We start from the raw sequence: 16,212 nt of genomic DNA on the forward strand, positions 1-16,212 counted from the left end.
CCAGGTACACTGTCTCACTCTCTGTTTGCCATGATGAAGCATCAGGCTTTGGTTTGCTTCAGACTCTCCAATGCAGGTTGGGTTGTGAGCAGACACATAAAAAAAACTGGCCCTAGTTTGAACTTCCAAATTTGCCACCAGTTTGGTCTGACCCATTTCCTTCTCAGATGTCATGTTTTCATTGGTCATCACACCCCCACCCATTCACAGCAACACCACCATTGAGTGATGCTCGAGTTAAAATTCCTCTTGATCCCAAAGTAAAGCCCTCACCATCTCTGTTACGATCCCTATGGAGCACCTTTGTTAGACTATGGCCAATGGAAATATGGCCAGACAAAACAAGGTGACAAGCTCATAATTAAAGTTTACCGTTACATAAAAACAAGGCAGCTCCTGGGACCTAATAAGAAATGTGGACATTGTTGTGGATTATACAGATCTGACAGACACATTTACTTTGTCTAGAAATTTTTATTTTTCTCCAAAACTATTCTATGTTATGACAAACAGGACCAAGCAAGTCATGAAACCATGTCCTGTTGGCTGGGACTTAGACCTATGCAGTGTTCGAAGTGCAGACACATAGGCAAATAACACAAAGGAAGCAAATACAGACTCATGCAAACACTGACAGAAAAAATGTATTTCCCTCTGCCATATCAGTGACACTTGAACAGTGCATTTATTGTTCATTTGGTTATAGAAGACAAGCTATGATCTTTCATTTTGAATGCAATACTGTGAACATCACCTCAATAACCTATAACGCTCACTTTGTAGTCAGTGATAAGAGGTTAACAAAATATGACACGTCACATGCTATGCTTCTGGGCTCCCAAGTGGCGCAGCGGTTTAAGGCACTGCATCTCAGTGCTAGAGGCGTCACTACAGACCCTGGTTCAATTCCAGGCCGTATCACAACTGGCCGTGATTAGAAGTCCCATAGGGCAGCGCACAATTGGCCCAGCGTTGTCTGGGTTAGGGTTCGGCCGGTCTAGGCCATCATTGTAAATAAGAATTTGTTCTTAACTGGCTTGCCTAGTTAAATAAAGGTTTTAAAAAATGCTTGTTCTGTAACTTTGGCTCTGGGTGGAACATATAATAGAACTTGTGCACGAGGTGGGATGTAAGATGATTTAGATGTAATTCTAGGATGGGGATAAGCATGAAAACATTTACTGAGATCTGAACACACACGCACCTCAGTGACTGGATTTTGACATGTTTATTGATATAGCCATAGAGTTGGAAACCATGTGAAATGGATTAACGTTCATATCCTTTGTCTCCCCCATGTGGTAAAATGTTGCTGGGCCAGTGCAATTTACTAATGGCCGACAAGCTCTAATAACTTAAATTACACTTCTGAAATTACAACAGTTTATTCATTTTTCAGCATATTTGGATTCAAAGAATAAAACACATTTAGACATGTTATGCATTTCATGATAATATACAAACATGATAGTGCGCAGCAATGTGTTAAAACCATTAAAGCACCATAACATTTGATTGCCCCTCCACTTGTTTAGGATCTATGCCAGTAATGATCTCAGTGTCTGTCTGTAACACAAGGAAAACAAGATCCAGGGCTTTCCTCCATGCTTCCAACTTCACTGTCATATTGTCATAGACCTTCCCTGCACTGCGCTTCATATCTGGGGACATCATACCATCCTCGGTGTCATCTCTTAATAGCAGTCTTGAGAAATTAGCATCTAGAGATAATCCCCCATTCAAATCTACCAGCTGCTGATTGATTGTAGTCCAAGCGTCCACTTTTGAACAGGTTCCACTGTTCAACATCAGAGTGGAAATGTAGTCCATCCAACCATCTGCCATGAGTTGAAACACATCAGCCCTGTGTGGGTTTCCTGCTCTTCCTTGTTTAGCTTGTGGGGCAGAGGTTCCATCTTTGCCTCTTGTTTGCTCACCATTATCTTTAATGTGCTTTTGAAGGATTTGAACACAAAGCAATTCAGTCTTTCCAGCACCGGGGAGTAGTTTCCTGTCTTTCAGTGTGTGGTGTAGGCGATAGGCACAGCCCCAGAAACAGTCCTCCAAGGTCTGCAGCTTGCTGTGCACAGAGGTGGTGAGGACCACTGTGACCAGCGCAGTGCGATCAGCGACAATGTTCACAGCCATTGATGCTCTCCTTCTGTTGCCACTGCAGTCTCTCCATATGGAGATTTCTACCCCGGTGCCGACACAGTGCTTACTCAGTTGTGTGGCATAGGTGACAGGGACAGCTCCTGTTGTTTCCGCAAAGTCCTTCAAAATGTCAGGCTTCATCCTCTCAACCACAAGTATACGGTGACTCATGCAGTGCTGGGTGAGTCTTTCACTTGCCTCTCCATTGACTAAAACTAGATTCACATTGTTTTTCAACAGAGTTGTTAAAACATTGTCTTCCCAATCATCTTCTTTGCTGAGGCCTTTCAAGTCCAACTTGTCGGTCACTTGGCTGATGTCATTCTTGCTATTGAAACCAAGATGGCGATATTTTTCACTGAGATCTCCATTAATGAGAACAACTTGCCACTTCTGTTCTTTCATGTGATGTACAAGGGAAGCCTGCTCTGCAGAGAGCAGAATAACACAACCTGGTAAAACACATGAATGGTCCTCTGACAAGCCTGGCAGAGTGCACGTTACCAGCTTGTTGACATCAAATGTTCTACAGCTGTCACCACTTCCATTGTTCTTTGACTGCATCTTGCTCACCTCAACCACTAAGCTCATTGCATCCACACATCCATGGCTCACAGCTTCAGCGAGGTGAGCAATATCAACTCCTTTAGAACTCACTGCATGGGAAAATAACCCTGGTGTGGTGTTCTTATCAGCTTCATCATTTGCACAAAAATGTCTGCTGTGAGTGAGTTTTATTCTGCTTTGTTTCTTGTTGTTGAGGGCCCCATGGCTAGGGTTCATCCCTGTGACAGGGTTACGTAACACTGTGTGTGGAGAGCCCTGGAGTACTGATGTGCCACTATCAGAAGCAATCGGTCGAACGTCTTCAATCGAGACACTGTTTGACCTGCAGACTTTGCAACATATATCCAGCCCTTCAGACATGGCTGACACAATATGTGGGATTGAAATGTCTCTGTGGAGACATTCGAGGGCAGCCCTGCTCCAGACCCCAGCCATAAATAGCAGGCACCCCGCACCAGAGTGGAAGACCTTCTGGTGAGCTTGGATTGTCTCATTGGCCAGCTGACCTACAGAACAGGTCAGGTCTAAGTGCTCCAAGACGCGGAAACATGTGCACACCAAGGACGACTCCCCGGTAGACTCGTCTTGAATAAACTTGTGGTTTTTATTGGGGCCCAAAAAGGAATGTGTGACAGCCGCCAAAGCTGTGAGCTGCTGCAGTCCAACGTGAAGTCTTTGACTAATAATTGTACTTCCCATTTTCTGTGACGCCTGTAAGATTGAGATTTTAGGAATTTTATATTAGGGTTATTCTCTATTGGTGTAAAAAATGTATATTTGGGTCATTCACTATTAGTGTGAAAATAGAACACATTTCCAAACTATTTACCAGAAGGATCATTAATTAATACACAGTAAGAGATATAGCAATAAATACTTTGGTGTAGTTCTGCAGTGTAGCTGGCTAGCTAGCTGTGATAGCTAACATCAACCTGGTCCTGCCCTAAAACATCAGATAAGTACATTGAAAGGCTTAGCTTGTTAGGAAGATAATATGAATTTAGCAAATTTATAGCACAACACAACGATGAACTTACTTTTTCCTAAGAACTTCGTGTGGCGTGCTACAGTTCCAGGTTCTCTGTGAGCTTCAGCCTGGCTCAAGCTCATCCAGTTGTAATCCGTGTGTGCGCGTGCGCAAACAAGCGCCCACTTGTTGCTAAGAGACACGAAAAGAACAAAACAAACGGCTGCAGTCGCTTATGTCCCACCCACTTACTTCACTATTGGTCAAAGCAAGCCCTCGTCGTCGTTTCCTGAAGGTTTACTCATTTTCTGATGGACTGTTCCCTTGTCATTTAAAATAACGCATACCACAGTAGTTTCAGGCAAGCTTTGTTTACATGTCGCCTGATACACTTCGTTGAGTTCAAATACATCTATTTTGTTCGTCGCAGTGCTAATATTTGGAGATGGTGTGTAGCTCTACTTTAGTTACTTATCTATAGTTTCCTAGCTAGTCAGTTAGCAGTTTCTATTTTTTCCGTTGAGCTAGGTACACATATGGGTTTCAAGTTAGTGAGCTTCTGTAACGTAACTCAACTCTTTACAGCAGCAATTCTGTAACGTTGTGGCTAGTAAAGTTAGCTAGCTGGTGGCAAAAATAACGTTAGCTTTTTAAGATCACTTTCACAGGGTTTAGCCACTACAGCACTTCAGTTTGCTAAACGTTTGCATGTTAGATAGCTAAGTTGGCTTATTGCGTTAGCATCATTGACTTGGGGCTCAAGTGCCATTTCCTTGATAGTTTCTCCAAGTAACTTCCTCCCCCATGCAGAACATATTTTCAGTTTTAATGTGTACCATCTCACTGAGCAGCAATGCCATAAACGGACCCTTTACCAGCCACATGGTGTTTAGCTAAATAGGGAACAGCATACCTTTTAATTCATATCCAATTTATCAATGCACTTCAGAACAGCAGTATACAGAGTGCATCAAAATCTGCTATTCTGAATAATGTTAAATCTGACCTGTTATCAGCATTTGGCTGGTAGGGGAGATTTTAGGATCTGCGCCGCATCAACTCAAGCTACATAGGGTAACACTAGCTAGCCATCTACAATAAGGCTTATTGTGATACTATCAATGTTTCCCTTATGATCAGCTTTACAGGTAAACTCTGACAGTTTGTTGTTATGTTACAGGCTTCAGGCTACCGAAAACCCAACACCAATTCCAACCAGAGGAAAAAGGCATGTCCTAAACCAGACTTGACAGAGGAACAAAAGCAGGAGATCAGAGAGGCCTTTGACTTGTTTGATACAGATGGCTCAGGAACAATTGACGTGAAGGAACTCAAGGTAGGTTATACCATAGAATATAAATGGTTCACTCAGCTAGTCACCATAATGCCATCCACTGTTTTAGCGTATGCTTAGTTTCCCCCCCAAAAAACAAATTTCTTTTGTTTCTTGAATATAACAAATCATTTATTTCTGCTGCTCCAGGTTGCCATGCGTGCCCTTGGCTTTGAACCAAAGAAAGAAGAAATCAAGAAGATGATAGCAGACATCAACAAGGAGGGCTCTGGGACCATTGATTTTAATGACTTTCTCTGTATGATGACACAGAAAATGGTATGTATTTTCTTAGTCAAGAAGCGATTAAAGGATTGGTTGACAATTGGTCACCGAACAAAAATATAAACACAACATGTGTTGGTCATGTTTCATGAGCTGAAAAAAGATCCTAGAAATGTTTCATACACACAAAAAGCTTATTTCTCAAAAATGTTGACATCCCTGTTAGTGAGCATTTTTTTACATTGCCAAGATAATCCATCCACCTGACAGGTGTGGCATATCAAGAAGCTGATTAAACAGCATGATCATTACACAGGTGCAACTTGTGCTGGGGACAATAATAAGGCCACTCTAAAATGTGCAGTTTTGTCACACAATACAATGCCATGCCACAGATGTCTCAAGTTTTGAGGGAGTGTGCAATTGTCATGCTGACTGCAGGAATGTCTACCAGAGCTGTTGCCAGAGAATTTGATGTTCAAGCAGCCTCCAACGTCGTTTTCGAGAATTTGGTAGTACGTCCAACTGGCCTCATAACCGCAGACCGTGTTCTTCACCTGCTGGATTGTATGAGACCAGCCACCCGGACAGCTGATGAAACTGTGGGTTTGTACAACCGAAGAATTTCAACACAAACTGTCTGTTGGAAGCTCATCTGTGTTCTCATCATCCACACCAGGGTCTTGACCTGACTGCAGTTTGGCTTCGTAACTGACTTCGGGGCTGACTTCAATCCCGGTTTCAACTGTACTGGGCAGATGGCAGACATCGCGTATGGTGTCGTGTGGGTGAGCGGTTTGCTGATGTCAGCATTGTGAATAGAGTGCCTGATGGTGCTGTTATGGTAAAATGAACACAATTGTATTTTATCGATGGCAATTAAATTCCCAGAGATACCGTGATGAGATCCTGAGGCCCACTGTCATGCCATTCATCCACCGCCATCACCTCAGCATAATAATGCCCGGCCCCATGTCGCAAGGATCTGTACACAATTCCTGGAAGCTGAAAATATCCCAGATCTTCCATGGCCGGCATACCCACCTGTCCCATTGAGCATGTCTGGGATGCTTGTACGTGTACAATGGCATTTTCCAGTTCCCGCCAATAGCCAGCAACTTCGCACAGCCATTGGAGAGGAGTGGAACAACATTCCACAGGCCATTAAACAGCCTGATCAACTGCATGATGCAAATGGTGGTCACACCCAATACAAACTGGTTTTCTGATCCACACCAAAAAAATGTTTTTTTTAAGGTATCTGTAACCAACAGATGCACATCTGTATTCCCAGTCATGTGAAATCCATAGATTAGGGCCTAATTTATTTATTTCCTTTATATACTGTTCATTTCGGAAAGTATTCAGACCCCTTGACTCTTTCCACATTTTTTTTACGTTACAGCCTTATTCTAAAATGTATTCAATTTTTTTCTCTCATCAATCTACACATAATACCCCATAATAACAAAGTGAAAACAGGTTTTTAGAAGTTTTAGCAAATTTATAAAAATAAGAAACATCATATTTCCAAGATGGCATAGCAGTTCAGACGTCTTTTGTCCTCGTCTTGTCGTGTCCCATATATATATATATATATAACTTTTTTCACATACCTTTTTATATATATTTTTCTAATTTTCCATAAACTCATCTTCAAAACACTCTCCTGCAACCCGCCTCACCAATTTAATATTTATTTTAAAAAAAGTATTATTTACCTCAAATCTGTAATCCTCCAAGAAGCTAGCCAGAAACTAGCCAGAAGCTAATCCAGAAGCTAATCAGAAGCTAATCAGAAGCTAGTTAGCTTCTTTACTGGCTAATCGTTAGTATTCAGCTAACCACGGTTTGTGGTCATCAGCTATCCTTTAGCTCGAAAATCTATCGCCAGTTTTCTACGGCGCATCGCGGAACGGAACATACCGGACCAATTTTTCTCTCCATGTCCCTGGATTTCAACCGCTAACTCTGGACATTCATACCTGGATCTCACAGCTAGCTAGCTGCTATCCGTGTGACTATCGGCTTTCGGCGATTCCGGAGCAAACATCAATTATTCCGGAGCTAGCCAGCTGAAGAGTTCCATCAATCACTCCTGGGCTACAATCACCTATCCGGACCCGTTTTACTGCCTACGCGGAGCCCCACCGGGCCTTCACAACTGGACTGCCGACGTTATCTACCCGAAGGAGTTATCCGGCTGGCTCCTCCGTCGCGACGTTACCTGAACGCCCATCTGCAGCCCGCTAACCGTTAGCTGTCTTATCGGCTGCTATCTGAATAGACAATCGGACTATTTATTTATTTTTATTATTATTATTTTTCTTCTTGGGCCTCTAACTATATCTATTGTTCTTTTTGTTGTTGTGTGATTTGGATTAATCCCCTCTACCACACGGAACCCCACTAATCTACTGACGGAACGCAAGAGGTGGCTAATAACAGACCCCCATCCTATGTTAGCTTGCTACCGATGGCCTGGCTAGCTGTCTAAATTGCCGTGACCCCAACCAACCTCTCTACTCACTCGACTAAGCATGCCTCTCCTTAATGTCAATATGCCTTGTCCATTGCTGTTCTGGTTAGTGTTTATTTGGCTTATTTCACTGTAGAGCCTCTAGTCCTGCTCACTATACCTTATCCAACCTATTAGTTCCACCACCCACACATGCAATGACATCTCCTGGTTTCAATGATGTTTCTAGAGACAATATCTCTCTCTTCATCACTCAATACCTAGGTTTACCTCCACTGTATTCACATCCTACCATACCTTTGTCTGTACATTATACCTTGATGCTATTTTATCGCCTCCAGACACCTCCTTTTACTTCCAGACGTTCTAGACGACCAATTCTTATTGCTTTTAGCCGTACCCTTATTCTACTCCTCCTCTGTTCCTCTGGCGATGTAGAGGTGAATCCAGGCCCTGCAGTGCCTAGCTCCACTCCTATTCCCCAGGCGCTCTCTTTTGACGACTTCTGTAACCGTAATAGTTTCATGCATGTTAACATTAGAAGCCTCCTCCCTAAGTTTGTTCTATTCACTGCTTTATCACACTCTGCCAACCCGGATGTTCTAGCTGTGTCTGAATCCTGGCTCAGGAAGACCACCAAAAATTCTGAAATTTTAATCCCAAACTACAACATTTTCAGACAAGATAGAACTGCCAAAGGGGGCGGTGTTGCAATCTACTGCAGAGTTCTGTCCTACTATCCAGGTCTGTACCCAAACAATTTGAACCTCTACTTTTAAAAATCCACCTCTCTAAAAACAAGTCTCTCACCGTTGCCGCCTGCTATAGACCACCCTCTGCCCCCAGCTGTGCTCTGGACACCATATGTGAACTGATTGCCCCCCATCTATCTTCAGAGCTCGTGCTGCTAGGCGACCTAAACTGGAACATACTTAACACCCCAGCCATCCTACAATCTAAACTTGATGCCCTCAATCTCACACAAATTATCAATGAACCTACCAGGTACCAGGTACCCCAAAGCCTTAAACACGGGCACCCTCATAGATATCATCCTAACCAACTTGCCTGCATCCGTAATGGGTCAGCGGTCAAACATCCTCCAATCATCACTGTCAAACGCTCCCTGAAACACTTCAGCGAGCAGGCCTTTCTAATTGACCTGGCCGGGGTATCCTGGAAGGATATTGATCTCATCCCGTCAGTAGAGGATGCCTGGATATCTTTTTTAAATACCTTCCTAACCATCTTAAATAAACATGCCCCATTCAAGAAATGTAGAACCAGGAACAGATATAGCCCTTGGTTCTCCCCAGACCTGACTGCCCTTAACCAACACAAAAACATCCTATTGCGTTCTGCATTAGCATCGAACAGCCCCCGTGATATGCAGCTGTTCAGGGAAGCTAGAAACCATTATACACAGGCAGTTAGAAAAGCCAAGGCTAGCTTTTTCAAGCAGAAATTTGCTTCCTGCAACACTAACTCAAAGAAGTTATGGGACACTGTAAAATTCATGGTGAATAAGAACAACTTCTCCCAGCTGCCCACTGCACTGAAGATAGGAAACACTGTCACCACTGATAAATCCACCATAATTGAGAATTTCAATAAGCATTTTTCTACGGCTGGCCATGCTTTCCACCTGGCTACTCCTACCCCGGTCAACAGCACTGCACCCCCCACAGCAACTCGCCCAAACCTTCCCCATTTCTCCTTCTCCCAAATCCGTTCAGCTGATGTTCTGAAAGAGCTGCAAAATCTGGACCCCTACAAATCAGCCGGGCTAGACAATCTGGACCCTTTCTTTCTAAAATTATCTGCCGAAATTGTTGCCACCCCTATTACTAGCCTGTTCAACCTCTCTTTCGTGTCGTCTGAGATTCCCAAAGATTGGAAAGCAGCTGCGGTCATCCCCCTCTTCAAAGGGGGGGACACTCTTGACCCAAACTGCTACAGACCTATATCTATCCTACCATGCCTTTCTAAGGTCTTCGAAAGCCAAGTCAACAAACAGATTACCGACCATTTCGAATCTCACCATACCTTCTCCGCTATGCAATCTGGTTTCAGAGCTGGTCATGGGTGCACCTCAGCCACGCTCAAGGTCCTAAACGAAATCTTAACCGCCATTGATAAGAAACATTACTGTGCAGTCGTATTCATTGATCTGGCTAAACTACAGAGATCCTTAATGAAAATCTGCTCCAGAGCTACATACAATACCCCATGATGACCAAGCAAAAACAGGTTTTTAGAAAATGTTGCAAATGTATTAAAAATAAAACATGGATATATCACATTTTACATAAGTATTCAGACCCTTTACTCTGTACTTTTTTTGAAGCTCCTTTGGCAGAGATGACATTCTTGAGTCTTCTTGGATATGACGCTGCAAGCTTGTAACGTCTGTATTTGGGGAGTTTCTACAATTCTTCGTTGCAGATCCTCTCAAGCTCTGGCCAGGCGGTGTAAGGGTTATTTTACCAAGAAGGAGAGTGATGGAGTGTTGCATCAGATGTCCTGGCCTCCACAATAACCCGACCTCAAACAAATTGAGATGTTTCGGAATGTGTTGGACCGCAGAGTGAAATAAAAGCAGCGAACAAGTGCTCCGCATATGTAGGAACTCCTTCAAGACTGTTGGAAAAGCATTCCATGTGAAGCTGGTTGAGAGAATGCCAAGAGTGTGCAAAGCTGTCATCAAGGCAAAGGGTGGCTATTTTGAAGAATCTAAAATATGTTTTTATTTGTTTCACTACATGATTCCATATGTGTTATTTCATATTTTAGAATAATAGTAAAAATAAAGAATGAGTATGTGTGTCAACTTCTGACTGGTAGTGTGTGTGTGTGTGTGTGTGTGTGTGTGTGTGTGTGTGTGTGTGTGTGTGTATATACACACTGCTCAAAAAAATAACGGGAACACTAAAATAACACATCCTAGAGATCTGAGTGAATGAAATATTCTTATTAAATACTTTTTTCTTTACATAGTTGAAAGTGCTGACAACAAAATCACAAAATTTTTATCAATGGAAATCAAATTTATCAACCCATGGAGGTCTGGATTTGGAGTCACACTCAAAATCAAAGTTGGAAAACCACACTACAGGCTGATCCAACTTTGATGTAATGTCCTTAAAACTAGTCAAAATGAGGCTCAGTAGTGTGTGTGGCCTCTACGTGCCTGTATGACCTCACTACAACGCCTGGGCATGCTCCTGATGAGGTGGCGGATGGTCTCCTGAGGGATCTCCTCCCAGACCTGGACTAAAGCATCCGCCAACTCCTGGACAGCCTGTGGTGCAACAGCCTGTTGGTGGATGGAGCGAGACATGATGTCCCAGATGTGCTCAATTGGATTCAGGTCTGGGGAGCGGGCGGGCCAGTCCATAGCATCAATGTCTTCCTCTTACAGGAACTGCTGACACACTCCAGCCACATGAGGTCTAACATTGTCTTGCATTAGGAGGAATCCAGGGCCAACCGCACCAGCATATGGTCTCACAAGGGGTCTGAGGATCTCATCTCGGTACCTAATGGCAGTCAGGCTACCTCTGGCGAGCTCATGGAGGGCTGTGCGGCCCCCCAAAGAAATGCCACCACACACCATGACTGACCCACCGCCAAACCGGTCATGCTGGAGGATGTTGCAGGTAGCAGAACGTTCTCCACGGCGTCTCCAGACTCTGTCACGTCTGTCACATGTGCTCAGTGTGAACCTGCTTTCATCTGTGAAGAGCACAGGGCGCCAGTGGCGAATTTGCCAATCTTGGTGTTCTCTGGCAAATGCCAAACGTCCTGCACGGTGTTGGGCTGTAAGCACAACCCCCACCTGTGGACGTTGGGCCCTCATACCACCCTCATGGAGTCTGTTTCTGACCATTTGAGCAGACACATGCACATTTGTGCCTGCTGGAGGTCATTTTGCAGGGCTCTGGCAGTGCTCCTCCTGCTCCTCCTTGCACAAAGGTGGAGGTAGCGGTCCTGCTGCTGGGTTGTTGCCCTCCTACGGCCTCCTCCACGTCTCCTGATGAACTGGCCTGTCTCCTGGTAGCGCCTCCATGCTCTGGACACTACGCTGACAGACACAGCAAACCTTCTTGGCACAGCTCGCATTGATGTGCCATCCTGGATGAGCTGCACTACCTGAGCCAATTGTGTGGGTTGTAGACTCCGTCTCATGCTACCACTAGAGTGAAAGCACCGCCAGCATTCAAAAGTGACCAAAACATCAGCCAGGAAGCATAGGAACTGAGAAGTGGTCTGTGGTCCCCACCTGCAGAACCACTCCTTTATTGGGGGTGTCTTGCTAATTGCCTATAATTTCCACCTGTTGTCTATTCCATTCGCACAACAGCATGTGAAATGTATTGTCAATCAGTGTTGCTTCCTAAGTGGACAGTTTGATTTCACAGAAGTGTGATTGACTTGGAGTTACATTGTGTTGTTTAATTGTTCCCTTTATTTTTTTGAGCAGCGTATATACACACAGAGAGAGAGAGAGAGACTACGTTTCGAAAGTTTGGGGTCATTTAGAAATGTCCTTGTTTTTTAAAGAAAAGCAAAAAAAAAATGTGTCCACTCAAATAACATTAAATTGATCAGAAATACAGTGTAGACATTGTTCATGTTGTAAATGATTGTAGCTGGAATAGTCCGATTTTTTAATGGAATATTTACAGAGGCCCATTATCAGCAACCATCACTCCTGTGTTCCAGTGGCACGTTGTGTTAGCTAATCCAAGTTTATCATTTTAAAAGGCTAATTGTTCATTAGAAAACCCTTTGGAATTTATGTTAGCACAGCTGAAAACTGTCCCGCTGGTTAAAGAAGCAATAAAACTGTCCTTCTTTAGGCTAGTTGAGTATCTGGAGCATCGAGTATCTGGAGCATCAAATCCAATTTTATTTGTCACATACACATGGTTAGCAGATGTTAATGCGAGTTCCTCTGTCCAGTGTCTGTGTTCTTTTGCCCATCTTAATCTTTTCATTTTATTGGCCAGTCTGAGAGATGGCTTTTTCTTCGCAACTCTGCCTAGAAGGCCAGCATCCCGGAGTCACATATTCACTGTTGATATTGAGACTGGTGTTTTGCGGGTACTATTTAATGAAGCTGCAAGTTGAGGACTTGTGAGGCGTCTGTTTCTCAAACTAGACACTAGTGTACTTGTCCTCTTGCTCAGTTGTGTGCTGGGGCCTACCACTCCTCTTTCTATTGTGGTTAGGGTCAGTTTGCGCGGTTCTGTGAAGGGAGTAGTACACAGTATTGTACGAGATTTTCATTTTCTTGGCAATTTCTCACATGGAATAGGCTTCATTTCTCAGAACAAGAATAGACTGACGAGTTTCAGAACAAAGGTATTTGTTTCTGGCCATTTTGAGCCTGCAATCGAACCCACAAATGCTGATGCTCCAGATACTCAACTAGTCTAAAGAAGGCAATGTTTTTGCTTCTTTAATCAGGACAACAATTTTCAGCTGTGCTAACATAATTGCAAAAGGGTTTTCTAATGATCAATTAGCCTTATAAAATTATAAACTTGGATTAACTAACACAAAGTGCCATTGGAACAGAGTGATGGTTGCTGATAATGGGCCGTGGTACGCATATGTAGATATTCCATTAAAAATCAACCGTTTCCAGCTACAACAGTCATTTACAACATTAACAATGTCTACACTGTATTTCTGATCAATTTGATGTTATTTTAATAGACAAAAATGAGCTTTGCTTTCAAAAACAAGGACATTTCTAAATGACCCCAAACCTTTGAACGGTAGTGTATATTAGTACCAGTCAAAATATATATTACTGTTGGCACTAGAAAACACAAGCATTTCCCTGCACCTGCAATAGCAAATCTGTGTACATGACCAATAATATTTTATTTTAAATCTTTTGGTTGGAATTTTGTCTCCTCTACATAATCTTGATATATTGTTTTTTTGTTTGTTAATCAGAGTGAAAAAGACTCAAAAGAAGAAATCCTGAAGGCTTTCCGCTTATTTGATGATGACGGCACAGGAAAAATTTCCTTCAAAAATCTCAAGAGAGTTGCCAAGGAGCTAGGTGAAAACCTGACAGATGAGGAATTGCAGGTATGTTAGGATGTAACTTGTTGGCGTTCTGCTCACATCTAAACATACTCAATGCAGAAATCCTGACTGTTAAAACAATGCATCTTTCAAAGGAAATGATTGACGAAGCAGACCGAGATGGAGATGGAGAGATCAACGAGCAGGAGTTTCTAAGGATAATGAAGAAGACAAGTCTATATTGAATGTCTTCTGTTTCCCAACGTTTATCTTCCACTGCTGGAACAGTCTCACTTAGATGCCTTTTGATCGTTTTAAGGGTACTTTATGAAATAGCATTTAGTGGCTTTTTTTTTTATATGGCTTGTAAATGTAACATCTATACACAGATTTTTGAATATTTTAGATGTTTTTGTTTATATTTAATATTTTACTTATGTTGACTATTTTAATTAAATCATAGTTCAAGTCTAAGTTATGGTCTCCTCTTTACCATGGAAGTGAAATTATATTGTTTATTCGAAGGACCCTTGTACCTATTACTGTATGGCTCCTATGGCTATTTGGTTCCCTCTTGTGACATATGAAATGAAGTGCAGCTATAATTGTCTTAACTTAGACATATGATTTAGCCCTTTTTCTCAAGTTCAGTGAAACAGTTTGCTTATTGATATAGCTTTTGATTATGCACTTCACATTATCGAGACAAACGTACAGCTCTGAATCCAAGAAATCAAATAAGCGTTGGGCCAGTAACTGAAAGTTTGCTAGATTGAATCGCTGAGCTGACAAGGTAAAAATCTGTTGTTCTGCCACTGAACAAGGCAGTTAACCCACTGTTCCTAGGCCGTCATTGTAAATAAGAATTTGTTCATAACTGACTAAGCCTAGTTAAATATAAAAATATGGCTGGCTGGATATTATGACTAAGTCACTCTCGGATAACTTCATGCATGGTATAAGAAATGACTGGGTTGAATGTAAGATGAGTAACTGTCAGTAAAAGTGATCACTGGGTGAGTCAGTAACCATAACTCATTTGGTCTGGCTTATGCAGACAATGGCAGACTGCCATCCTGCTCCCACAAATGCTGGGTCATTATATTGTAATTACATGGATCATTACATTGATTTGAACATTTTACAGGGTCTTGGCCGTTTGACTTACAGGTCTTTCTTTAAGCAAGTCATCTTAGAACCAGCATGCCTGGCTAACAGGCCAAAGCACAGCAATACAATAAAATAAACATGGACGACATACATGATTTGATTTAGATTTGATTTTAATGACATGACTACAAGCATAGCAATACAGAGATGTGCGGTGAGATGATCAGGCATGCAGATAAATAATGACACGTAGAGGTGTAAGAAAATGAACCATTCCGCTCTGCCTAAATAAACAGGATATAATGCTTACGTATTTTTCCAAGCCTCATAGAACTGTATTATTTTGAGAATGCTTGTTATTGTAAAAGTTCTGATAACCTGATTCAGAGATTGAGTCAGATGGAAAATATTCATCAAAGACATTTATCTCAAATGCGTCTCAAATCTCTAAGATGGAATTGCATTAGTGCACATTACAAACACAATATATCTGGGGAAATGTACCTTGCATCTGATGCACAAATGTTTATTAATCAAGTAACCAAAATGTATAACAAATATTGCATGAGTCAAATCAGTCAGTCCACTTTCTCAACATGACAAAAGTGAGATTGAGAAAGGAACCCCCTCTGTCTAGTGTTTAGTGAACAGTCACTATGCCCTCAGAAATATATTGTTATCCCATAAAAATGTCTAGTTAGTGGATAGCTGGAGCTACTTTTGTATATATTTCTGTATGTGGACATCCCTTCAAATTAGTCGATTCAGCTATTTCAGCCATACCAATTCCTAACCGTTATAAAATCGAGCACACAGCCATGCAATCTTCATAGACAAACATTGGCAGTCAATGGCCTTACTGAAGAGCTCAGTGAATTTCAACGTGGCACCGTCACAGGATGCTACCTTTCCAATAAGTCAGTTTGTCAAATTTCAGTCCTGCTAGAGCTGCCCGGTCAACTGTAAGTGCTGTTATTGTGAAGTGGAAACATCTAGGAGCAACGACGGCTCAGCTGCGAAGTGGTAGGCCACATAAGCTCACAGAACGGGACTGCTGAAGCACGTAAAAATCGTCTGTCCTCGGTTGCAACATTCATTACAGAGTTCTAAACTGCCTCTGGAAGTAACATCAGCACAATAACTGTTTGTTGGGAGCTTCATCAAATGGGTTTCCGTGGCAGAAGCCTAAGAAGCCTATGGTTTCCGTGACACAAGCCTAAGATCACCATGCGCAATACCAAGCGTTGGCTTAAGTGGTGTAAAACTCGCCCCCATTGGACTCTGGAGCAGTGGAAACACGTTCTCTAGAGTGATGAACCACGCTTCACCAAC

General features: G+C 42.5%; 2 protein-coding genes across 3 annotated transcripts; one reads left to right on the forward strand and one right to left on the reverse strand.

Moving 5' to 3' along the window:
• Positions 1–460: 460 nt before the first annotated feature.
• bbs12 (Bardet-Biedl syndrome 12) lies at positions 461–3,874 on the reverse strand. 2 transcript variants are annotated; one of them, XM_020509187.2, is made up of 3 exons: positions 3,759–3,863; positions 3,599–3,664; positions 461–3,432 (listed from the first exon to the last, which is right to left on the reverse strand). In XM_020509187.2, exon 3 carries the CDS (start codon positions 3,418–3,420, stop codon positions 1,495–1,497), a length of 1,926 nt encoding a protein of 641 aa, XP_020364776.1. In that variant the 5' UTR covers positions 3,421–3,432; positions 3,599–3,664; positions 3,759–3,863; the 3' UTR covers positions 461–1,494. The 2 variants fall into 2 exon arrangements, with proteins under 2 accessions (XP_020364776.1, XP_020364777.1); XM_020509188.2 differs by lacking the exon at positions 3,599–3,664 and having other exon boundaries at positions 3,759–3,874.
• Positions 3,875–4,005: 131 nt separating this feature from the next.
• LOC109910235 (caltractin) lies at positions 4,006–15,193 on the forward strand. The gene is made up of 5 exons (XM_020509364.2): positions 4,006–4,136; positions 4,869–5,024; positions 5,172–5,300; positions 13,696–13,833; positions 13,926–15,193. The coding sequence occupies exons 1-5, from the start codon at positions 4,134–4,136 to the stop codon at positions 14,013–14,015; spliced, it is 516 nt and encodes a 171-aa protein (XP_020364953.1). The 5' UTR covers positions 4,006–4,133; the 3' UTR covers positions 14,016–15,193.
• The last annotated feature ends 1,019 nt before the right edge of the window (positions 15,194–16,212 follow it).

This window comes from Oncorhynchus kisutch, linkage group LG19 (genome assembly GCF_002021735.2).
Source record: "Oncorhynchus kisutch isolate 150728-3 linkage group LG19, Okis_V2, whole genome shotgun sequence".
NCBI lineage: Eukaryota > Metazoa > Chordata > Actinopteri > Salmoniformes > Salmonidae > Oncorhynchus > Oncorhynchus kisutch.